Source organism: Lates calcarifer, linkage group LG8, assembly GCF_001640805.2.
Source record: "Lates calcarifer isolate ASB-BC8 linkage group LG8, TLL_Latcal_v3, whole genome shotgun sequence".
NCBI classification, from domain to species: Eukaryota; Metazoa; Chordata; class Actinopteri; family Centropomidae; genus Lates; species Lates calcarifer.
The window spans coordinates 10,476,201-10,501,713 of NC_066840.1; the positions used below are offsets into that span (position 1 = coordinate 10,476,201).

Below are 25,513 nucleotides of genomic sequence, written 5' to 3' on the forward strand. Positions count from 1 at the left end.
TGTTGATATCATGGTGGCCACCGCCACCGATCAAGTGAATCATACTCTGACAAAACCATCAACTTCCTCATTTTTTTCCAGGAGACCATTCTGCCTTTGCTTCATCGCACCCACTATGCTGTCACACCTCCTGCTCTCCATCTCTCTCTTTCTCCCGAGCCTTGCTCTGCACCCACTGCTGTCGTCCAGATCTCGGTACAGCTAGGCAGGACTTTTCGCTCCACATCCCTGGGGGTGAGGGCAACTCACAAAGACAGCAGAATCAGCAATTAGGAAAGCAAATGTATAATAATTAGTGAGTCTGAGAGAGAGGGAGAGAGAGAGAGAGAGGCAAATCAAGAGAGGGTCAGAAACAGAGAGAGAGGTAGTGAGATTATGTGCTTGTGAAAAGGGAGTGAGTGGGAGGGAGGGAGAGAGAGAGAAAGGAAGAAAGTGAGAGAGAACCGCAAAGAGATTGAAAAGATGTACGAGGAAGAAACATCTCGTCTCATTATGTGTGATAATTAACCCGTGTCGTCCCCTCTTCTCCATAATTACCAACACACTGCTCCATCATTATTGGGATGGATACACACTGGGCACCATATACAATAGCACTGATAACACTCCTGTGGAGACACAAAGAGAGTGCAACATGCGTCACAGCCTATTCATAGTCTCCTCCGACTTTCCTTGCTTCTTCAACCTAGCTCACTGAGATGGATACATTTTAAGATTGCATCAAATAAAACCATATCTATGATGGATTTAATGTCATCCCTTAGCCCACAAAACCTATTTCCAACCTGTGGGGAAAGCTATTCACGCCGTCAGCCCCCTCTTACCCTCGCCTTTCAGCCTCACAACTGCTCCATCACATTACCATGTCTGTATTTGACAGTGTCTCGTTCAGTGATACCTTCCATGATGCAGGGAATTTATTATCAGGCACAAGGCTGGTTTGCTTTTGATAGTCCTTCCACGGGCCCTCTGTTGGGTTTCCTAGCAACAGGTCTGCGTGCAGGCTAGCACAGGGGGAGGGGGGGGGGGGTGGCAGTGTCCCCATCCTGATTACCTTCTAATTACTTTAATGGAAGCGAGGCTCTCTGGGTATGCACCCTCCGCCAACTCGTAGCCTTTTACCTGGATGGCCACAGATTGGCAGCTATCAAAGAGGTCGCCCATTAGCCGTCCACTCTGCACCGACCCCTGACTCAGTGCTGCAGGGGCCACTTCAGCTGCTTTTTTCGTTTCTTTCTTTCCTTGTCATATGCAGTTATACAGTGAAATTGCCTAGGATCTAGTGGTGGACACTGTACACAAGTACACTGACTCAAGTCTTGTATTTAAGTACGTTTTTGAAATGCTTTTCCGTTTTATGCTAATTCATACTTCTATGATTACTCAAAAAGGGACCATTGTTCATAAATGCTACTTTAAATTTAGCCAGTTTCTTTTCCTGGTATTATTTCAATCCTTTAAATTTGGAGGGCCAGACTTCTCTTTGTAATAGAGTATGTTTCCATTGTGGTACTACAAATTTTATTTATTGTAAAGACCTGGGTACCTTTTCCATCACTGATTCTCCTTTTCAAAATTTTACATTATATTTCAAACAAAAATATTTTTACAGTAATTTGCATCATTTATGTATATGTGATCACGCCATATTTGATCATAAGTGTTTTGAAAAGTAAATCATTATTTCAGTGCACCTGCAGTGCAGTAGTACAGTCTTTCAAATGTACACACTCCACACATGCAGGTTGCTGTCATCCATTGCTAACACTGATATTAGTAATTGTGTTATGATGTGAAGGCCCGTCTTTATAAGACAAAATACAAAAAGCATGGATGCAAACAAGAGAGTGAAAATAAGCCGAGCAGAAAAGATAAGAGGAGGAAGTGGAGGAGGCTGAGATGGAGGGAAACGAGAAGGAGCCAAAGACGATGAAAAAATAAGATATTTTGCCTGGTACAAAGAGGTCCCATGGAGAAATGGAAACTGTATTTCTAAATTTGAGATGTGGTGGGATCAGATGTGTGTCTTTGTGTATGTGCACATATCGTGTGCATGTTCACTGATACACATGTACCCCACCCGGCATTGTGTGGGTGGAGATGTTGCGTTCACTGGAACAAGTTGTGCAGCAATAAAACATGTTCCTTCAGGCTAAATATTCACCTCACTTTCGCCCTACTCTCGCTGGCAGCGATAAAACCCATCTCATATTAAAGGATGAGACATAATAAAGCTGCAAAAATCCATATAAATCACCTTCAAAGTGCCATAGCTATTCCCCCACAATGATTCATTTTAATCTTGTGCAGCTACATTTTGATTGGGTTATTAACATATTTTGACATTTAATCAGATGGACCTCGTGACTGTATATGTTGTCGGATCATTCTCATGGTCACAGCTGTGGTAGATGTGTGGCAGTCATGCTATGTATGTAACACTGGATACAATCTATACTCCTGCTATTATTTCTTATGTAACACACGCTTACTATTGAAATGCTCACATCCTGAGGGCATTGTTTGAAATGCAAATGAACGCAGACCAAGAAAAGAAAATTCCACTAAATGTCCATGATCCGTCCCAGCTCAAAGCTTTTGTTTGTGCCATCTCCACTCAGCCTCCAGCTATGGCCCAACTTCCTGCAGAGACCGTAGTGGTTACTATGGAGAAGAGCTGCAAAACAGTGTTTACCGATGTTTCAGCACCATCTCCTTTCACTACTTTCACTACTAGCTGACTTCCTTCAATATTTTTCGAAAGTTATAAAATGGAGGATGTAGCCTCTCTCAAAGCCAACACACTGCTGCCACTTCAGTTTGGCAGTGACAACATCTATCTTTAAGATACGCTGTCGGAGACTCGGCGTGGGGCTGTTGGTGAGTCACAGTGTGTAGGCCTGGTGCGGGTGGAAGAGAAAGAGGCTCCTATGTATAGAACGTGTCTTTGCATCCAGCTAAAGACTCTGACAGCTTCAATACACAGCTGGTTACGTAACAGCATGGCTGTCACAGTTCTAAAGAAAACTTATATGTACATGTACGACGCACAAAGGGTTATACTCCTCGTCACAGGGATTTGTTTTCATGCCTACCTCATCACTAAACAATGACTCTTTGAAGACATTGTGCCCACTACTACCCACACACCCACACCAATCAGTCAGGGCAGCTTATCCAACATAATATTCAAACCCACTCATGCTGGCATGTGTGAGCTGCGTTACAAGGGGGGGGGTTCATTTCCTGTGCATGTGTGGCTGCGTCTTCGCAGAGTCCCCCATATTTACGCACGTGAGCTCATCTGTGCATGCATTTCTGAGCTGCATGTGTGAGCAAATGCATGTGAACAAAACTTGTGTGTGAACATTTGTATCTGCGTGTTTGTGTGTCTCTGTCACTTCCAACCTCCTGCTTTTGCTTTGTCTACAGTAGATCTCTCAGTGTGTATTCCCAGAACAGAGGAGGAGTCTGTATAGGAGCGAGCGAGGTGTCAGATTCTCTACAAATGTTCCAGCCAGTTATCTGATGATTGTTCACCACTTCCACAGCTAACTGGGAGCCAAATTGTTTTTGTGGTGTTCACCGTGGCGGCTGCTCGATGTGATTTGAGGCGAGGGGAAAGAAGACAGAGCTGGGGGATTACTAGCAGAAAATATGTGTGTGCGCAAGTGTGTGTGTGTGTGCGTGCATGCATGTGTAACAACCGAATCCTACAGAGTGTGTACTAAGCAGTATTCTCCCGCTTGCATTAATGAGTCAGCAGATCTCAGCCTCTGAAATGTCCCTCAGGTGCAAAGAGCAGGGGGAATATTTGAAAAGGGCATCTCCACATTCGACGTTCCATTTATTGCATAACTACCTAGCCTCCTGTTCTGTGTCATTCATGTTTTCCTGGAGGGGATTAAACCTAGTGAGTGGAAGGGGGGGGGCTGTTAATCTCTCACTGACTTATTGATACACAAGGAGAACACAAGAAAAATAAATGGGAACAAACACAGTAGCCAAAAATGTCCTTGTCGCTATTTAATGGATTACCCTCCAAACAAAAGATCAACATTTATTTTCTTTTTTGTGAGCACACCATGTCGACTTTTAATTATTTAATTTATGCTGATGTCAACCAGCTATAAAAAAGGAAATTAATTTTACTTTACATTGAGTCCTCCTTGATAATGTGAGAGAGACTTGTAACATGGCATCAGCTGCACCCTCACATGAACGCAGATGGCCCGTGTGAATCTTTGCCAAGGCTTCAGGCCGCATTTATAAAAGAGCTTAGAGCGCTGCCACAATCAGACTCATTATAATTCCTCAAGTACATTACACTGCATTTGCAGAGAGGATCACTGTGTTTGATTGTGCCGACAAACTCTGATATGATAAACACTGTTCTTAGTGGTGAACGTTACAAAAAGTGGCATGAATCACATATATCACAGTGTAATCGTAAACCACTTTTTTACTCCGTGGCCCTGTGTTGTGTAAGAGTAGGCAGCATTTTTTTGTTTGTTTGTTTGCTTTTCATGGAGCTGTGCATGTTACTTGAAAGACTGAGGGTGAGGATGGTTGTTTGATGTTGGCAATCCTTGAACAAAATTCAAATCAAAAAAAAAAGAAAGAAAAAGGAAGAGACTGAATAAAATCCATCCAATAGTTGCTGGTACACAGTCTGAAGGGGTGGGCCATTGGACCAAGCCACTGACTGCCTGGCACTGCTGCCGTTGCTATCATTGTTAACATATGATTCCCAATACAATGCTTGTTATTGCTTTAAATGGGTTCTGTAATTTAGAGTTGATGTGCTCAAATGAGAACAAACTGTTGCTTACTTTCAGCAACCTTTCTTCTACGTTTTCCATCACAGAGTCATTATGTTTGCCTCATCTATTACCTTGAGTATTTTTAAGCTATATGAATAGTCGTCTCTATCTTCACGGTGTCTCTGTAGGGCCCCGGCTGTGCACACAGAAAAGCCTGAGGGAAATGGCCTGTGAAAGCAGCATGGCTCGCTCCCCTCTATCACTGCTCTACAGCTGGAGCATGCATGCACTTGCTCTCTCTCTTCCTTACACTAGCAAATGAATTCCCGCTCCCACTGATCATAGCCATTCACTATCATCTGTCTTCATTGCAGGGGCTTGGGAGACAGCTGGTAGTGCTGTATTAGGGTGAAAGATTAGTCCCCACTATGTTCTGCTCCCTACACGAGGTCCCACATCAGCAAGTGGATAACTAGCCCCTGTCCCCGCTGTTCTCTCTCTCTCTCTCAGCTCAATCATGGAACCATTCCCATAAGTGGCCACTAATTCGCATGAACAACAAGACTCATATAAGCCCCTTGGACAAGACAGGCCTCCCTCTTATGCAGAAATTAGAAAGCCAGTTCGGACATGGACAGGTAAGCTAGAGCAGTGACTGCATACTTGCACATGAGGGAAAAAAAAGCAAATACATGCAGGGAAATGGAACGCTTGCATGCGTAACATCAGAACAGTTGTTGTGCACAAGCTATTCATGAAAACCACGCAAGCACAACATGTCCTCCTCCAACCTCTGGGAGTCTGGTTGATGTATAGAAGGAGCTGTGCAGGCCTGGAGGCTGCTCAGACACTTGTGGAGAGAGTCTACGTGCTGCACCAGCTCAACAAGAAGCTTGCTGTGTGTGGGTGTAATGTCTGTCTGTCTCTGTGCGTGCGCGCGCGCACGTGTGTGTGTGTGTGTGTGTGTGTGTGTGTGTGTGTGTGTTAGAGAGAGAAAGAGGGAGATTCATGGTCTGCGTTTTAGGCTGATTGTGCCCCTGTTTGATTCATTACATGATCCCATGTAGAAGGTCTCCCCCATCAAAGAGACAGAGAGAGGGAGACTGTGTATAGGGTCAGTGACCACAGTCTGGACGTCGGAACAGGACAAATAAAAAGAAATTACAGCGGGGAGAGAAAGTGGGCTGTGAAAACTGAGACACACTTTGTTCTCATTTCTTCTGTACAAAATATAAACAGATTAGAGACTTGTATCTGCCAAAAAAATATTGCTGAGGTCCCCACATTTCCTTTGCTATCACAGATTGAAAAGTTGAATATTTTATTGGGTAGGAAAAGTAAGAGACTGCAGAGTTTGCAGGAAATTATGTTACCAACTGCAAAAAGTTACTGTGAGTGAGACGTGACAAAATTCAAATATAGAAAATGTTATGTTCTTACAGTGTATAATATTGTAAGATTCATTGCAAACATCTTAACTCACACCCAAATTAAAAAAATATCATCATCATTATTATTATCCCAGTTGTTGAATATATTTCTGTTCTGTGTTATAATATTATAGGATATTAGCATCTGAGAAGCAGTAGTAAAGACTTCCTCATTACCTGTACCAAGCCTTTAAATGTGACATCACCTCTAATGCTTCAGTAATCTCATTTTGCAGAGGAGTGTATTTCTGCTCTCCAATTTGTCATCATCAGACTGTATAGTTCATTATGTTGACATTTCCGGTGTGTGGTCTCACTCACTCACACACACACACACACACACACACACACACACACACATTACTACACTTGTACGGACCCTTCCCGGCATAACGCAGTCCATATTCCCAAACATTATGGCCCAAGATGCACTGCTGTAAATTACAGCATCATGAGCATAATGACCACAGTAGTGAAATGAAATTAAATAAATCTAATTAAATGCATTTCTTTATTACGTGAACTGTAGCATCATTAGGGGGTCCTCAAGTTGTTGTTTGGTATCTTGTTCCATTCTTAATCATTATTATTTCAGACTATTCTGTTGTATCCGTCAGGGAGGTCTTAACAGTGACCTTCAACTCTCGACTTGCAGGCCGGTTTCTCACACCACTGGTAAGGGGGATTTTTTAAAGATAAGACAGGGACTTTCATGCATAGCAGAGGCTTTATTCAATGGCTTTTATTCTATATTACGTAAGTAAAATTTTAATTTTAATTTTATCTAATCTTCATCTACTGCGAGAATGCCTTATAAACCACATCTAATATATGGGTATTCATTAATCCCACTTGTTGGTCTCTTAACCCACACTGAACCCTTGAAGGGAAACTCCACTGTTTTCACACATAAAGGTCAGTTTGCTTATCATGTAGAGAATTACTCAACCTGTCAAAAATAGTTACATGATCATTTTTGTGGTTTCAGAGGAGCTTTGTAAACTCTGATAAAATAACAACTGGCAATGTTATCAAGATTATCTCAGTTTAGGGTGCAAGATTACAAACTGGGCGTAAGGAGTTTGACAGACATAGGTGTTTACTGATCAACGAGGGAAATGTATAAGACACATAAGATCCGGTATTTTTGCTTAACCCATGATAGGGACTGAAATTTAGGATATCTCCTTTTTCTTCTGTTGCTTGTGAGTTCCCACACATTGCAGTAAAACAACAAATTGCAGTATGAAACCACTGGAGTATCCCTTTCATTCTAAAATCGAGTCCTTGCTCCTCAACATCATCTTTAAAAAGTGAAGAAACAGCCAGGAGGTAGTCACTTTACACAAAGAAGCTGAAAAAAATGCCCTAACTTTAAAAGTCTAAAAAACTGAAACTGCCTCTCACAAGAATAGAGACACAAACACACACAATTATCTATGCCTCACGTACTGCGGGAAAGGTACAGTATAATTTTCTGTCCCTGGCATTGATGTGTCTTTCAAACTGAATGTGTTATGAACTACGTCGTACACAGACCACCTTTAGTCAATTAGCCTGCTTCAGAGAGGGATGCTGAAACTGCTCTGCCTATGGGGAACAGCTCTTTACTCTTCAGTCTTGTCAAATACATGAGAGACAGCTTGGATCCGCCTCATTTATCCTCCGTCAGTGGTGCTTTGGCTTTTAAGTTGAGCAGTCTTTCTGTCTGGTATGACTTTATTATAAGAATGCTTGAGCTGACCAAAATAAAACGGCAATCCAATCTCAATCCATAACATTAGCATTATAATAGCTAGCTGCAGGGGTGCCGGGCCACGGAAGTGCCAGCCTGACAGCTGATGAATTAGCCCACATGCTAAAGCTGACATGTACGTGTAAATAGCTCCAAGTCATTACGCACTCTGTCACAGGGCAATTTACAAACAGACTAAATGCTTATTAGATTTTCTAGCAGTGAAACAATCAGCTGCAATGGGCCTGACACACACAGGCTGGATTGCTGAGAGGCTGCTATGAATGTGAAGTGAAGGGTGGAGAGAGGAGCAGACTGGTCCAGTGAAAGGTAGGACATGAAATTTATGTGGAAACTATGGATGCATAAATAACCTGCATCTTCTCTGAGAAACAACAAGCCGCTATGTGTTAAAACAAAGTCAAAGTGTGTGTGTGCGTGCGTGCGTGTGATGTGTGATTACCTCAATGACGCACGAAAGACTTGAACTCACGAAGATGCTGTATTATCCTCCAGCCAGGTGGAGCCAATTAAAAATCCAATTTTCTGAAAGGCAACAGACATTTATCAGTAAGGCTGCTTTGTCTAAAATGGCTGGATGCTATGTAGGTTGTGGAAAGGAGAAACAAACAAAATTCCAAGCAAGTGAATATATAAAAGCAGCAAAAGAATGATGAAAGTTTTTACAGTAATGTCTGGCCGACTGAACTCCGACTGACTCGACAGGCCTTCAGAGTTGAAGTCATAAGTCAAACTTGTACAGCAATCCACCACACTGCCCTCTGCCACCTGCTATATGCTTTCCACACTTGAACTAAATGCTGAGCCTGAATTTAAATTTCAAATGTTGTTGTACACCAAAGCAGTCCATATAAGACGAGTGATAAGAAGTCAAAGGCCCCGTAATACAGATCTGGAAAGTTATAGCTGAAATGAATGTTGCTCTGGCAGAGATATGGTGTGGGGGTAGAGGGCCTCCGGGGAGGACAGAGAAGGAAAAATGATCGAATGTGGGCGTATTGAAGGACATGTGTACAGGAAAAGCAGAGACATTTGCAGACAAAAGAGGGGAGGCTGAATGTGTGAGAATGAAAGTTAGAGGGAAGCGAGGGGATGGGTGAAGGCATGTGAGGCTGCATACGAGATCTTTTTCTACCTCGGCAAAGCCCAAGAGGTCCAGTTGCAGAACGGGTCAATATCCTTGAGCTTATCCTCCATATATATTACATCTTGATTATGTTATGTATGTATGTGTGTGTGTGTGTGTGTGTGTTGGGGGGGGGGGCACACAGAGACCCTGATACCGACAGAAGCAGATGTACCACATATACACACACGAGGGAGCAAAATACAATCATGGCGATTTGCCAGTCATCCCACTGAGAGTAACCATAGGCGAATTCATTTTGTGGTGCATCATTTGTTTGCTGTATGCGCCCTCCCTCTGAGCATTATTTGTTATTGTGAAATCTTTTCTCCTCAGCCCGTGGTGATTTACAAAGCCCACCTGCATCTTTGCTTTATTCCCTTCCACCTCTGCCGTCGTATCTGATAAGTCGTCATCCTACCTGGATAGAAAAACAAAGAAAAACAAGACAAGATGTCCATCTGTGTGGTTTTTACTCTGCTCACAATACACACTTCTTTGAGCTAATCTGCATCACGCCATTTCATTGTTTCTTCTGTTTGTGTGTCATTCTTTGTTTGTGGATGATGCCTTTTTTCATTAACAGGTCCTCAGCAATGCAAATAGCACGTCGTCATAGCAACCTCGTCTGCCAGAGACCGAGCTTGAACCCATCGTTTTGGGTTAATATACCCTGTTGCTTCTCATTACACATTCATCCCCACTTAATTGGCCATTTGAAGGCATTTAACGTCTGCATAATCAATGTGTCATTAATGCATATGTGAAAGGAAGGTAAAGTATAGGCTTAAACAGAGGAAATGTTTTAAGGTTATCAAAGGGGAAATTTAGACAAAAACTGAGGAAGCCTAAAAGCATTTAGCTCACCCATTACCTCAGTCTGGGAGGTTAGAGGAGGCTGAAAGCACCAGGGGCCACACAGGCAGACAGACCGACCGTGTCTGGAGTCTGAACCCAGATCTACATCTAGAACCAGGCCATTCCCAGTCGTCTGGCTCTGGCTGTCCACCGGCAGAAAGCCCTCCCTTCAAACACTCAGATGCTGCAGGCTGTGGTTGCATAGTGAGCCAACAGTCTGACAGACAGAGGAATCTATTTCTACACTATCAAACTAGGACTACAAGTTGTGGTGGCGGGAATCAGGTGATGCAGTGTAATGGTCTCACTCCTGACCTCCTTTAAACAGTGTATAGAGTGTGAGTGTGTGTGTGTGTGTGTGTGTGCATGTCTTCCATTAGACAGTATTAGATGTTGAACCTCTGCTCTGTCCCAAGGGGTGATGGCAGATTGAGCTGCAAAGATTACCCAGACAGCAGTGCGGTGCGATGTGGTGCGGTGTGCATACGGCCCAGTTTCTGATGCATGACTGATCTATAAATTCACTCTGCACTTCAGGGAGGGAGTTTTTTTTAGTGTATTTATGTTCCTCTGGACCATGAATGCCCCATGACAAGGGTCTCACACCTCAACATTTCAGGTCGAGCAACACACTCACAGCAGGACAGGGACAAGCGAAGGAAACAAATTTATGATGCGGGCTATCTCTTATGGCAACATCCTTCTCACAAGGTGAGACAGCAAAACCTGCGAAGGCACAGAAGTGTGCCACAAGTGACACAAGCAATGATTAATGTTGGTTATTTCAGCTGGTGTCTTGAACTGTACATTCATTTTGTGGGTATGAAGCAGAAGCATTTAAGTAGTAGTATTTAAGTCCATGTACTAATGACATGACAATGTCTCAGTATGAGATCTATAACAAAATGTGGTGTAGAAAAAACTTGACTGGTCTTGAGTCTGGACTTGTTGTTTGGGAGAAACTGGAATGTGACTATGATTAAGGCCCAGGCATCAGTGGCTGATTCTGAATTTTGATCAGATCCCTGTATCCAAGATCTAAAACCTGATGGCCCATTTTCCTAGATTAGTGACAGCTGACATATAAACATAGTAAACGCCTAAGGTTTTAGAAAGTTCAGCAAGATGTTCAAACCACATCCCAAATGGGTGTGAAGTCTCCATGTCCCCACACCTTGTTCATGTGTCCATAATTGTGTTCTTTTGGGCCAAAGTGTAATTTAGACTCCACAGTTTCCCATTAACAGGGAAATTCACAGCCACAATTTTTGACTTGGCATTTGCATAGATAGTGTTTCTTTCTTTGCATATTTGCACACAGTGGATTTCTTTCATTCCTTTTTCTGACAAAATGTAATACTGGAATTTTCTGTCCGTACACTGAATTAAAGGAGTATCCATCACTGTATTGGACAATGAAACTCAAGAGTTACTTTGTCAGCTTTAGCCACTACAGCACAGGCTTAGTCATGGTTGTGCCATCAAATCCTAAAGAGAGTTGTAGCTAACAAGACAATTGTTGCCTTATCTTGGTAAAAAATGAATAGCCATTGGGCAAATATGGACAGAAACCCACGGTATCATGTTTCAACTTTTGAAAAAAATCATTTGACTGAGGCTACAGGAGCAGAGGCCAGCATGAAGAGGGAGGCTGGACTTCATCTCCCTTACAATATTGGTTTTCTATCCTCCCGCTGAAGAATAGTGGGAGCATATCTCCCTCAGATAGTGCAGACCTCCATGCTCTGACTGATGGCCCCATCTCATGCATAGTGAATAACAGACTATACAGTGAGTTAATGAGTGACCAGTGACAAGGAAATGGCCGAGAGGAGAGTAATGACTGACATGGCAAAAGTAGGTCACAGGATATTTTCTACACCGTGTTTTCACCCGTGCTGAATGCCATCCATCCACCTCCTCCTGATTCTCTACCAGTCTTAAAGCCACCCCCCCCCGCCATCTCTCTCTCTCTCTCTCTCTTCGACCACCCATTCATTATTACCTAACTCTCCCTCTCCTGTTTCTCTCCCATGTCCTTCCATCTCTCAGAAAATCCCTTTAACAGAGTGAGGACCTTTTCCTCTCCTCTTCCTCCTCCTCCTCCTCCTCTTCCTCCTCCTCCCCCAGGCATCTATTTGGTGCAGTTAATGGATAGTTGAGAAATGACTACCGGCAGTAGGGGGGGGGAGGAAGGAGGGGGAGGCAGAGGAAGGCGGAGGAGGAGGGCTGGCGTGGGCTTCTCTTTTGTCTGTAAAATACTTTGGATAGGAGACAGGCCAAATCACATCACAGGCCCTTTAGAAATGCTCTGGACACATTTTCAAACTGCACACATACTGAGATGTGCTCTATTGAATTTGGTTTCTGGGATATAAAAGCTATGAATCTTGGTTTAAGAAGTCAAACTGTCTAAAATGATAGCTCATTCAAACAAGGTTTACCTTTGGAGAGGAGGCACTGTAGACTGTAGTGGAGCCTTTCTAATGTGACAGGAACCTTTACAGAGACCTGGCCCACATACTCACATACTTTTGTCTCTCTCTGTCCTTCCTCATCTCCATTCCTCTGCCTCCCTCCAGCTCTCCACAATAGGCCAATTTAGATTTTTCTCCCTCTGACAGCGATCAGTAGCCTTCCTCCCTCTTCTCTTCCCTCTCTTTCTCTCTCTCCCATCATTACTCCCACTCTGTCTGTGGTGCTGGAGCTGGCTTGTTGCCTCCTCTACTCCTTGCCTGTCTCAATTGTGGATCTAATGGTTAAATAATGACTACACATCTCATCTTTAACTGCTGCCTGGTCAGGGTAAGGAGTCTCTGTAATCTTTCTCTAGGTCCTAATTGATTTCCTGAATGCGATGCCTAATAAGATCCAGGGGAATAAGCATTAAGGGTGTGCGAGACTGGGTGTTGCCTCTAGTTTAATGAGGCCTCTTATGAAACATGGATGGCAATTACACAAACCAAGGTAAGAGGATCTCCGCGAGTGTGACGAAACAGGCCTGGGTACGTGTTGTGTGGAGAGAAAGAATGCGGGAAACACGGTAAAATTCAGGTTCAAATAAGGCCATGAGCTCCTTCAGCAAGCACGGTTTACTCTGAAATACACACACAATGATTGAAAGGAACATTTCAGTGCCCTCAGAAAATTGCTGGGGGGCTTTAGTGTAGAACAAACTCTGTGAATGAAAATATTATGATACTAAAAAAGTATTGTTATTATAGCACAAACCATATGCCTGTAATACTGAAAAGCTCTCTGTATTTCAGGTCTAGCATGATTTGTACCAGCAAAAGTTCACCTTACTGTATATTAACTAGCTATATCTTCAATACACCAACAGGGGAAACACACAAATAAACATCCAACAAAAACAGAAACTGTGAGAAAAAGCAAACAGATGAGAGACAGAAAAGTATTACAAATCAAAAACATGCAGTGTTTACAATGAGATTAGTATTTGGAATATTTACATCAATTGTACAAAACAAGCCGGGGAACAAGACAAAAAATGGTGATGCCAAATAAAAGCAGCCAGTAAAACAAAACTAATCCCGACAGCAATCCTTACTCACCCAACAAAAACGCTTTACTTATCTACAAAGAGACCTCTTCATTAAGTTCTCAGAAACCATCTGTGTACAGAGTGAGGAGGATGCCCTGAACTGAACTCTGTCCTGGCTCATATCTTAGTTTTAAAGGAACATTCCACCTACATTATGGGTCCAATAGGGCAAAACACAAGAGTGGTCAGACGATCAGACCAGATGTAAACAAATCCCCAATCTAACCTTTGTAATTTGGAAAAGAAAACAAAGGTAAATGTTAAAATAATGAAGCTATTTGTCCATTGTAAATGGGCAGACCAACCTTGTGTTTCAGCTCTGAAACACAGTAACACATAGTCTTTGTTTTTCTAATGAGAATTAGGACTTGAAAGCAAGAATTTAAAATCGAAAAGAGATTAAATTTGTCCACTATTTTGCTACTGGTGGTCACTGTGCTGTTGTTCAGCTACAGTTACATAATCTCACTTTAAAGGATAGCTCTTACTCAGAGTGCAAATTAAACTATCACAGACGAAGGTAGAGTAGACTCTCTTCATCCTTCATTCGTACTTAATTAACATGAGAGACTGGTCCTCTGCATTTCAGTCTAACCAATGAGAGCTGGATCTGGAGTTAACAGGTGGGGAAAAGCAGCTCCTGAAACCTGAGCTGTGACCCAGTCCACACTACACTCACTTTAAACACATTTTGAGTGTGTGGTACCTTCACAACAGAAAAATGACAAACTTAAAAGACCTTAAAGAGTCAAGTCAGTATGTACTGTATACTAAATGAACTTGTTTTTCACTGCTGTCGATGGACACCACTGTCACAAGACGCGACGCACAAAGGAAATAGGAGAGCTTAACACAGCTGCATAAGACACAGCTGCACTGTGATGAAACAGAGGTGAAACAGCTCACACATAATCGCAGAAAACAAAAGTAACACATTTTTGGAAAACAATTTATCGCTGTACTTTTTCTTCTTATATACCAACTGTAAAAACAGTAGACTATAAAATAATGATATACTACTAGAGTGGAATAGGTCTTTTTCACAGAGACATTTTGACACAATGAGAAAAGTGCAGGTGTAAATAATAAATGAATGACAGCTGAATTCTGTATAGCTGCTTCCGTTTCATGGCCGTGGTATTGTGCACTCTGGCTCACTGGGACACTTGAATAAAATGGAGCCATTGTTAATGTTATTAGTAACACCTGTGCTTTCCCTACCATGACAAGTCAAACTGTTAAAAAAAAAGAAGAAAAAAAAAGACCCAATAGAACAGAGTTAGGTATAGACGAATAGAGGAAAAGCATGAGAGAGAGAGGAGAACAATTGTACCACCAGAGCCTCATGGCAGGGCTAACAAGGCTGTAGAGGCTGTGATAAGGATAATTTACAGATGACACTGCGAATGATGTATCCTTATATCCATACAGCATGCAGTAATACTGTATAAATCACTTCCAGCATGGAGTATTGTAATGGTGTGGATGAGATTTGAGCTGACATTAAATTGTGTGGGACCTCGTGCTGTTGTGCAATTTCACTGAACAGTCTTTTTATTCTAAAAATAGATTAAAGATGTCTCGCTTTCTTTGTCATTTCTCCTCATTCTCGTGCTCAAAGTGCAAATGGGTGACACATTCGAGAAAGATTCTAAAATGATCCCTCTTTAAATGAAGAAGCAAATTACCACCCTCCTATTTTTTTTTTTCCTTTTTTCACTCTGATGCAAATAGAAAGAATATTTCAATTGTTCTGCCTGACACATTTCCTGATGGGAACCAAATCTCAAAATCTTCATAAAAAGCCTTTTCATAAAGAGGAGAGAGTAGAATTTGGGAGGAGCGAGCAGGGTACTGAGAGATAGAGACAGAGGGATGGAGAGAGAGCAGGAGGAGAAGTGAAAGCATTATATTCAATAATTTGATCTTATGTGGATACTCTGAGCTTGGATGAGCCTATTCCCTGTCATTGTGTGAGAGAATTTAAGGAGTGTCTGATGAATGTGGGCCTCTGCAGCAGCAGGTACATTAAAAGAACATAGTCTCTGCCTACTAAATCCCCTCTTTATGGTCTCCCTCCTCGCTCATAACCACATCCTGAAGAAGATAAGACTTTTTATTCATACCTGGATGTTTGCTTGTGGAAGCATTGATAATGGTTTGAGGAATTATGTGCGACAGATGGGGAGTTAGTCTTCTTATTGTGCACCATAAAACCCTCGCACATCCTTCACAGGAATATGAACGGCTATCCAAAAGGATTCCTATGCGAATCTTTCATTATTGTCGTTTGTAGCGCAAGTCTCCACTGAGCCCGAATTAAAGAGCAAGCAATCGTTCTATAGATAGCAAATGTCTGCTGCCTGCGGGGCTGGAAGTGGTAGGTGTGCACGATCACGCACGAAAGTAGACAGTTGAGTATGCGATCATCAGCCCTCCCACTGAGGGAGACAGTGGTGTGAAATAGAGACACACAGCACATGCCTCTGGCTCTTCTTAGTGTTACTTTTCACCCAGCTTCATCTTTGCTTTCCAATCTCTCTCTAGTTTACCCCCTCTCTTCCCTGACACACCAACTACTGTTTAGCAGCAGTGGAGCAAAAACAGACATAAACCAAGAAAAAAAAAAAAGACAGCTGGGGATAAGAACCAGCACTCAGCTTTTGGAGGTAAAACAACACCTGCTATTGTGTCATCCATTACTTTAAACAGGATGCTAGTAATTTTTAATTTCAATGTCTGGCAATGAACAAGGGAACTGTATTTAAAGCACTGTGCCAGGAAACAGGGACACACTTCCTTGTTAGGTTTCCTGTCGTATCATTAATATTCAGCTCAGCCTGTCAAAATGACCGAGAAGAGAACAAGTTTCCCCCGTGGCCACTCTGCTGCAAACACAGTTGATAAAATGAGGATGGAGTCTCAAGTGAGCTGTGAAATCTGGTCTGTTCTCTGGAACCATAGAAAACACAGATGACCATAGAAAGGTTTTAGACATCTGTGGTTATAACATGAGGTAACATGAGCCTGTGTGGAATATTAGACAGTGGAATCAATTTACAAGTTTGCAGAGAGGCGTTTCAGTTGTGGTTTGACACACACAACAGACCTCTCTTTCTCTCTCTCTCTCTCTGCGTGTTTGTTCATTTATAGCAACATAAAGTTGATAAATTGTCGGTAAATTCCATCTCCTATTTCCTCTACTTTACAAACGACAGCTTCTTCCTTTTATTAACTTCCCCATTCCATTATATTATTCGCTCTCAGTCATTAAGTTTTAATCTTATCACCCTTTTCTCTGTGTTTCTACATTTTCTCGACTTGATGTTAAAGGGAAATTTCAGTTTCACACAATAAGGGTTTTTATGTTCACAGTTTCAGCTCTCATTTCTATAGCTAAAAATAACATGGCAGTCATCAGGTTAACTGCTAACATGTGGGGGTGCAATGACATCAAATAAGAAGATGTAAAGCTAATCCAAAGGTAAAATTATTAACTTTTTCTTTAATTTCAGGTTTGTCCTTTTCTGCATTTGCCTGTTTTTCTGTACAACAATGGATAGTTTTTTTTACAAGATAATTTTGCCTTTATGTTGGTAGATCACAGTAGAGATTGACAGGAAACATGGGGAGGAAGCAAAGAGGATGATATGCAACAAAGCTGGAATCAAACAGGGGACACTGCAATTACATGGTGTCTTAGACTACAAGGCATCAGGGACGCCTCAATGAAGGATTATAACCAACTTTTAGGTAACTCCCTATTTTAGGTTTTCCTTTGAAATGAAGTGGTTTAGATAATCCGGATAAAGTCTTGGCTTGTTTCCTGATCTCAGCAGGCCAGAGTTACACAAAGAGGACACAAATTGCAGTAAACTGGAATTTTGCCTTGGGAGAACCGTATTTTGATGTGTGAGACAGAGCCAGGCAGTTCTGTGTGTCTGCTACAATAATAAAAGCCGGGCACAGGCTCCTGTCCGTTTACAGTGTAAACAGCACTGAAACGGCCTTCTTCCACTGTTCTCAAAGGGGGGATGGGAGCCTGGCAGCTCTGGCAACAGAAACACATCTACAGTTCATACACACACACACACACACAAACACACACCATCGCTAGAAAACACAATCATCACCCGTGGAGCCACTATAATCAGTTTCCCACTTTCTGTTAAAACCCTTGTAGTATTCAGAGCAGAGCGATCACTAAGATGCCCAAATGTATCTTCATAAAACACTGCAGTGTCCCTTTATAAAGCCACACTAACCATGAGCTCATAAATACACACATCTAGCAGAATAACAGCCCTCACTTCTGCTATCTCAGTGTGTATCAGTTGTATAAATAAATATGAGCTGTGGCTTTTTCTGAGCCTATAAATAGAGAGGGACCCTGGGTAAAGCTGGTGTCTTACACATGCTGAATGAAGACTTGCTATCCTGGACAGTGCACACACATGCAGACACACGCACTTGGGGGAAAGCCAAGAATAATGTGCTCATAACAGATTGCTTCATTTACATCATGGGATATTTTGTATGCGTATGAAAATGTCCAGGGTGACAGCTCTTACGTGTAATCCACCCTGCTGACCTTTGACTCTCACGCTGGCTATTCCCATCATCCTATTGTCTACTCTCCCAGACCCAATCAGCCATCCCAGGACTGTCTCCCACGGCGACAATGGGAGCTGGCCAATGAGCTCTCCTGGTGCTCTGTGCAAACTGGATGCGTTTCAAATGTGTGCTCATCCACACACACACGCCCGTGTACACACACACACACACACACACACACACACACACACAAACCCAAACACACTGTGAGCCCAGATCGCCCTGTTAAATTGAGAAACTGTCGAGCCTCTGTTTGCCCATTAGCCACTGGCTAGAAGGTCGGACATGTCCTTACTCCTCGCAAGGGCGCGGAAAAGCCGATGGTCCCCGCGGCTCCTGAGGTGCAATTACATCAGTTCCCAGAATTTAAGGACCACCATTTTTCATGTTACGGTTTTCCTCTCACTGTTTATTTTTTCATCGATTTGCTGTTTTCTTTTATTTCCTACATTCCCATGCCGCATCCTTCCCCATCTTCCTCTTTCTTCCATTGCTTCCTTCAGCCTCTGTGTTCATATCAAAGCATTTTCTATCCCATCTGCTCTCCTGCTTTTTTTAAGCATTTATTTTCTGCACTAATCAAGCACAAGAGATCAGTATTAGCCCCTTTAATAACCCATTTTTGTGCTCTAACCTTGCCAGAGCCTGCTGAGGCCTCCACAGAGCAGAGCAGAGCATTGATATGCTGTCTCCCTCGCTCACATCCACTCTATTTCCAGCAGTCCTTTTCCTTTCCCCCTCTCCTTTCTCCCTCGCTATCTCACCTCCTCACACTCCGTATCTGTCTTCCTCTCTGTTCTACCACCCCCTGCTCCACCTCCCACTGACAGACAGACTATCACATATGCAGACACTTCAAACATGCTCCTTTTCAAAGAGATCCTTGGAAGAGAGCTCCAGAGAAACCCTGAATAAGTCATCAAATCAGCAGCGTTTTTCTTTCTACCTTCCATCTCCTGGCCTGTCTGCTGTTCTGTTTTCTTTCGACTCGCGCAAATATTTTCAACCTTTTACCAGCTTTTCTCTCTCTCTCTCTCTCTCTCTTTGTGTCTGCTAGGCCCCTCTCCTCTCACTTCACCCACATGTAACTTTTTCCTGTTTACTTTGCTTTTGTCTCTTCCTTTCCTCCTCTTTTTACTTCCATCATTTTACTCCTCACTCCTCTCCCCTTCTCCATCCATCCGAGATATCTGTAACAATCGTTTTTATTCCTTTTCTTGTCTCACAGATTTTCCTCCTTCTCACCCAGGAATCTGACAGCAGGACACTCTAATAACATCCCAGCTCAAAAGGGATTTCCACTGAAATTCTCTTTCCCTCCGTTTCATTTTCAGCTCGAGTAAAGCCAACATCTGTCTCACCTTACTCTGGGACGACAGCTGTGTGATACAAAGTGGCGGTTGCATATACACACACACATTCAAAACGCGTGCATCAGCTGCTCGGGGCGACACTCAGTCAGAAAGACAGGTCGGTTGTTAAAGGTGTTGCTCACGAGTTTGCCCTCTCCTGTCCTGATTACTCTAAAAGAAGTTGTTCCCATGGTAACTCTGCCAGCACTGTTAATTGACTGTCAAAATGTGTGAAGTTCCGTGATGAGAAAAAAAAAATCCTGCAAACAAATGTATACTGTCATCTTATCTAACTGGGTACATAATCACATCGCACAGCTGCCTCTAGAGATGATAGTAAGAGCGTTCTAATGAAAATGTTAATGATATGAGCTATAATGAAACTGTAGTCCGTGGACACTCACACACGCAGGCGTGAACGTGTCAGAAGTTAAAGTGTGCCGAGGGTTTTAATTGAGAATGCATATTGAGGAGGGATGGTTTAAAAAAAAAAAAGCAATATAATCCAATTTAACATGGCTGCAATATAACCTACCCACACATGGATACCAATGACGCACATCTCCAATGTATAAATTTATGTGGGGTTGTTTGAGAGGGAGAGCAGCATGTGCATGCATGTTTGCGTTCTACAATAATCCACTGTGGTGGATGAAACCTTGAAACAGGCACTTGGTTAAAATGGATGAGAGTGACGCAGAGTCGCTTCATGACATGGGTTAAATTCAGAATCTGAAAAAAAGAAAAAAAAACAGCTGAAGAGCCGACCCTGAACAACAAAGAGATACAGGAAACAAAAGCTGAATAGCCAATGGGAGGCACACGTGCATCAGGGGCATGTGGTGTCACTGAATAGTTTGATAAGAATGAAAAATGATGTGAATCACCAACCAGTCTAACACCTATATGAGATTTTGAGATTTTGAAGTTGGGCAGTGCTCTCCCCTACTACCATCAACACAACAACAACAAATGAGTGAACCCTGATCCCTCCCATACAGCTCCAGGCATTTGGAGAATCTAACCTAACCAGCACTGAAGCTGATCTGGCGTTTCATGGAAACCCAGCACCTTATTAAAACTCTATATGCTGTCACCCATGTATCTCATCAGTCACCTCATTCCCACACATACAGAAAAAATACATCTAATTTTGCTGGATCTGCACAGAGCTCACTGCTCCAAAGGAAACAAAATGATCACTTAGCAGATGCATTAAAGTGGAACTCCACCAGTTCAACACATTAAGTTCGACTTTATGGCGCTTGATCCATACAAGGAACTGGAAGTCAGAATAGACTGTCCTCTGCTGCACAGAGATAGAGTACCTCTTTAGACTTAGAGTTAAGTACAGTCCAATTTGCTTTATTTGTGCATACTTTAAAGAGAAACACTGTTGCCTTTACTTGTCTTATGGATTCTCATTGCTGTGTATCTACCCACACTTTCACTGTAAGAAATGCAACATTAGAGAAGCTTAAAAGGTACATAAGGGAAAGGAGGTTTTCATGTTTTTGCATTAAAATAAATACATCTCACTGAAGGTGTCAGTGCAGGGCAGTAAAGCCGAGATACTCAAAGCATGTTGAAGAATAAAATGAAATGCAAGATTTTACTAGAAATGAGGTGGTTACTTAACCTCATATGAATTTCATTCTGTGTAAAAAAGAATACACTATCACATTTATCACATGTACTATTATTAAATACAGTGAGACTCAGTATACTTTATCACTGCAACATTTAATCCAACATAACAGGGGGAGAGGTGCTCTGATATTTCAGAAATGACAATTCATACACGACGTCGCAGCAGAGTAGTTAACATCTTACCTGCCAGCTTGCGGCCATGTTGTCTTGCCGAAGTATAACTTAATGTGTGGGTCGAACAAAAGAAACAAATATCCATGGACCACTGGGGACTCGTTTTGAAGAAGTCCACCGACTAAACCAGCTCATGTACGTTCACACCCAGGTAACAATGACAGGAATATACGTGGTTAACGTCCACAGTTTCCTTTCCGGCGGTCACCTCCACATTTAAAACAAAACCGCTACAAATGAATTCAGGGGATTGACAAATGATTTGACCAATAACCTTCAGTATTGTTTACATCCTAGAAGCACAACAAGCCAATCAGCACCTTCGTTTCACGGACCGTTTAATTAAATTAGCGTGTAGTAAATTGCACCGTTAGACTCCACGCTGCTTTTATTGACACCTGGATTCATTCACATGAATCAGAAGCTGTTTTGATAACAGACGTGATTCAGTGATACTATGACGAAACTAATATGTAAAAACGAAAAAGATAAATGATCATTTTTCATGGTCAACATAATATCTGAGTAAACATCCAGTGTGTGGTAACTTCCGGAATGATTTTGGTGCCCTTTGTTGGGCCTGTTAGGATTTGTAATGCTCCTTGGCATCCTGCTGGTGATACCCAGTACTGCGCTTTGAAGCAATAACTCAAAGTCTCTCCTGAGGATCAACCTACAATTTATTATAGACATGTTGAAGGAGAGAGAATGTAAATGTCATTCTCTTAGCATGTTATGGCTGTCTCACATGTTTCAAATGCGAAATCTATACCTGTATTTAAAACATCACCAACCTTAACTGAGATAGGAGTAGGTGGTTGGAGTAAGACGCAAAATGAAACTCCAGAGTTGCCTATTTTCTTTGCAATGATCCATTGGCATGCATGAGCTCTGAACAGTTTAAAATGTAAAAAATTAGCATGAAAATAAAGGCGGAAATGCACATAGTAAGATCAGGTGGTTCAACAAAAACTGGGCAACCTGTTGATGAAGATCATGTGATATAATCAAAAGCTCCAGGATATCTACAAAATGGACTCTGAAGATGAGATTGTTTTGTCACCTAAATATATTGTGTTTAGTCTCCAGAGCTAAGAAGATTAATACTATTCATTACAAAAAGAAAAGGAGAAAAATGGAGAACAAAAACAAAACATTTTTCTCAACATAAAAAACAGTAAATGTCCCCGAAACAGAACCACACACAGATCTTTTAGCAGCCACACTCCATGTGGTGTTGGAGTTTTGTTACCTCTGTGAGAGCTACCGTGGTGACTGCTGTAAAGGAAACCATAGTTGTCTTAATAAAACATGAGTAAACAGCAAAGAAACTGTATATAATCTGCTCAGGTAGCACTGCAGCTTTAAAGCACACACACCGAGAGAGGCTGGGGATCAGAGGAAAGAGAAGCAGGGATGCTAATCTCTCAAAAACACACCTGCATGCAGAAATACACCTTTGCATAACAGACGCTGTTTGCTCTTTTCCTTATCTCTCCTCTCCTCTCGACAGTCCAAGTTACCGCCTATCTGCTCGACTCCTTGTCACTCCTCCATTCAACATCCACATCAACACTCAGATTTTTAGTTTCATACCAAGTGATGAATTTGTATTGTGGACTACATATATATGTACATTATGCCGCACTGTAACCGCTCAGCAGTTGAAAGAGAGGCTGGCTCTGCGTTGCCCTTGGAAGCTTGCCTTTTCCAGCAGACCATGTCTCTTGTTAACAAGGGCCCTCCTCAATTACTCTCCATCGAGACACTTGCTAAAATAGCCACAGAGTCCCCCCCCCCCCCCCCCCCCCTTCATCCATCCACCTTTATTATTTAGAACCATGGGGATCTGTGTTGCCATGGATTCTGTTGTCATGGCTACAAACAACTACGCAAATGTACAGGAAGTGGAGAAGGACGAAGGGAGAAGGGAGGGCTGTGGCGATAAGGGGGTCTTGGAGGAAGCTTATCCTTTGCGTGGAGGGAGAGATCCAGCTGCGATGAGTGTCAGGGCACAGGGATTGGGGGGGGGGTTAAAGGCTGCGAGGTTGCTCCATCGCTTGTTCAATGACAGATGAAGGTCAGGGGCAAACCCTCAGAGGGATACAAGGGGGATTACAGCAAATGTGTGGCAATCCAGATGGTTGTTTTCTTTCTGGTGCCCCTGTTGTCTCGGGGGGGGCACATTCTGGTTTCTGGTACTACAACAACACTTTTCCCATATTCCAGAAGCATCTTCCTGTATTAATTCAGGATGGGATAAGGAGAATTTCTGAGGTGCAGAAAATCGCTTTAGGAAACTCTGTCCACATTTAAATCCTGCATTATGCCTCTACAGGCAGATAAAACATTGTGATTCCTTCTCTGCCTGCGCAGCCTTGAAGGACGCGGGATGATTTACATAGGGCAGATAAGAGTGGAGTTTTATCAGTGTTGATGGACAACTGACTATTTAATGTGCCCATGCAGAGATGAAGTTTGCAGCGCGTCCTTGATTTGTAAGGCACTGCAGAGACACTCCAAGGCTCTCACTGAGCGCTTTGTTCTCAGTTATGTAGAGTATCAGTGCTCTCAAAACAGAGCACCCATAAGCAGCGTGTGTGGTTAAAGAGCGGTTCAAAGTACGTCACCTCCTGTTGTGCAGAAGTTTGACTGGAGGTGATTTAAGCACAAAGTGCAGAAATACGTCTGTATGGATGTTTCCTCTAATCAAGAGGAAGGACCTTTGATAGTGGTTCCTCCATGGCACCGCCCCAATGAGGGGGCTCTTCACTGAGCTGTTAGATCAATAGTGGGTCAATAGGCTTTAGCTGATCTTTATAAAACTCTATAAACTTCCTCAAAGTCCTCAAACCTGGACAAAAAAAGAACTTTAAAGAAAAAGTAGAAGTCATAAAACAAAGAGTGCAAGTGGGGCAAATAAGTCACTTGTATTCATCAAAATTAAACAAATAAACAATTATGTTTTATTTGAGCAACAATATAACAATAAAATATGTTTGTCTGAATATTAAAGCTCTGAAGCATCATCCTTGTCTTCAAAATGCCATCATTTCAAGGTACACCACCCCTCTCAAGTAGAAGCTCTTCATAATGTTGTCTGCAGCTCCACCTTGTGGTTTAAATACACACTGACCACAGTGAGAGTGAGTGTGAGTATCTGTGACCAGTTAGCCACTTACTTTCCTCTGGCTATCATCACATCATGTCTTTCACCTATAACCCTAAAAAATTAATTTTTCCTCAACATCTAACAGAATTCCCCTCTCTCTCATACAGAACAGGTTGAACTATCTGTGATTTGTCACCTGGCTCCTTTTTATTTGGCAGCATTTTATGGTCTCAAAAATGAGGTAAATGCACTGCAGTAGGTTCCATAAAGTGAACTCTGTCTGCAGTACAAGCACTTGGCTCTTAACACATCCTCCAGTGTTAATGCAGACAGAGTGCATTAAAAAAGAGAAGGAAAATCAATGACCCAGCTGAAGTAACAGGCCCACACAAGAATTATGCAGTACAAGTCAGAGTGATCGTAGTCCTAGTAATGGTTAAAGTTTGTATTACAGTGCATATTTGGGTGAGTTCACTGCACAAATATTATGTGCAGATTATGGGGTTCATTGTGAGTGTTTCACACTTTGTGCTCATGGCCACCGTCTATTTCTGTGGATTGCAGTTATGTGTGACTGTCTTTAGGAATGAGCCGGACTATATTACACCCTGGTCCCTCCCTCAGAAGCTCTGCTAAAGTAACAGCTGATGTCAGTTCTGCTTAAAGACACACACGCGCACACACACACACACACACACACACACACACACACACAGAGTCCCTGTTGGCTACGCCCACACTACAACCTGTCTACCATTAGGCAGTAGCGTCAAGGGCACAGTAGAGAGCCAGCCAAAGGGGAGGAGGGCTCCTGCACCTTCCTCTCCTCACGACACATCAGCACTTGGCACAAGGAGGCTCCATACCACGCTCACAAATCCACAATCTGAGCCTTGATTTCCCTGTTACAGCAGGCCCGAGGAGGGGAGGGCAGTTATCTAAGGCTCTCAGCACGCCCATGTGCTTGGCTGAATCATGGAGTTGCACTGTCTTCCTACTGAGACCCCCACCTCAGCCAGTTCCTGCTCCACGGACCCCCCGTATGACAACTGCCCACCTTTTGCCCAGCGAGGGAGGGCCAGGGAAAAGGAAATGGAGAGTAGGGTTGTGTGC

General features: G+C 42.6%; 2 protein-coding genes across 3 annotated transcripts in view; one reads left to right on the forward strand and one right to left on the reverse strand.

The window, feature by feature from the left end:
• The window catches only part of LOC108899197 (ras-GEF domain-containing family member 1C), a 56,772-nt gene extending 35,253 nt beyond the window's left edge, over positions 1-21,519 (reverse strand). Inside the window, exons 1-3 of one of the 2 annotated variants that reach the window (XM_018699501.2) lie at positions 21,298-21,519; positions 9,436-9,496; positions 8,392-8,474 (exon numbers count right to left, since the gene is read on the reverse strand). The gene's annotated coding sequence lies outside the window, so the exon portion shown is untranslated. The remainder of the gene's footprint in view (positions 1-8,391; positions 8,475-9,435; positions 9,497-21,297) is intronic. The other variant, XM_018699503.2, reaches the window with a different exon arrangement.
• Positions 21,520-25,012: 3,493 nt separating this feature from the next.
• LOC108899232 (uncharacterized) overlaps positions 25,013-25,513 on the forward strand; it is a 3,924-nt gene continuing 3,423 nt past the window's right edge. Inside the window, exon 1 of the mRNA XM_018699568.2 lies at positions 25,013-25,513. This exon is cut by the window's right edge and continues 830 nt beyond it. Coding sequence (XP_018555084.1) covers positions 25,376-25,513 — 138 coding nt within the window. The 5' untranslated portion in view covers positions 25,013-25,375.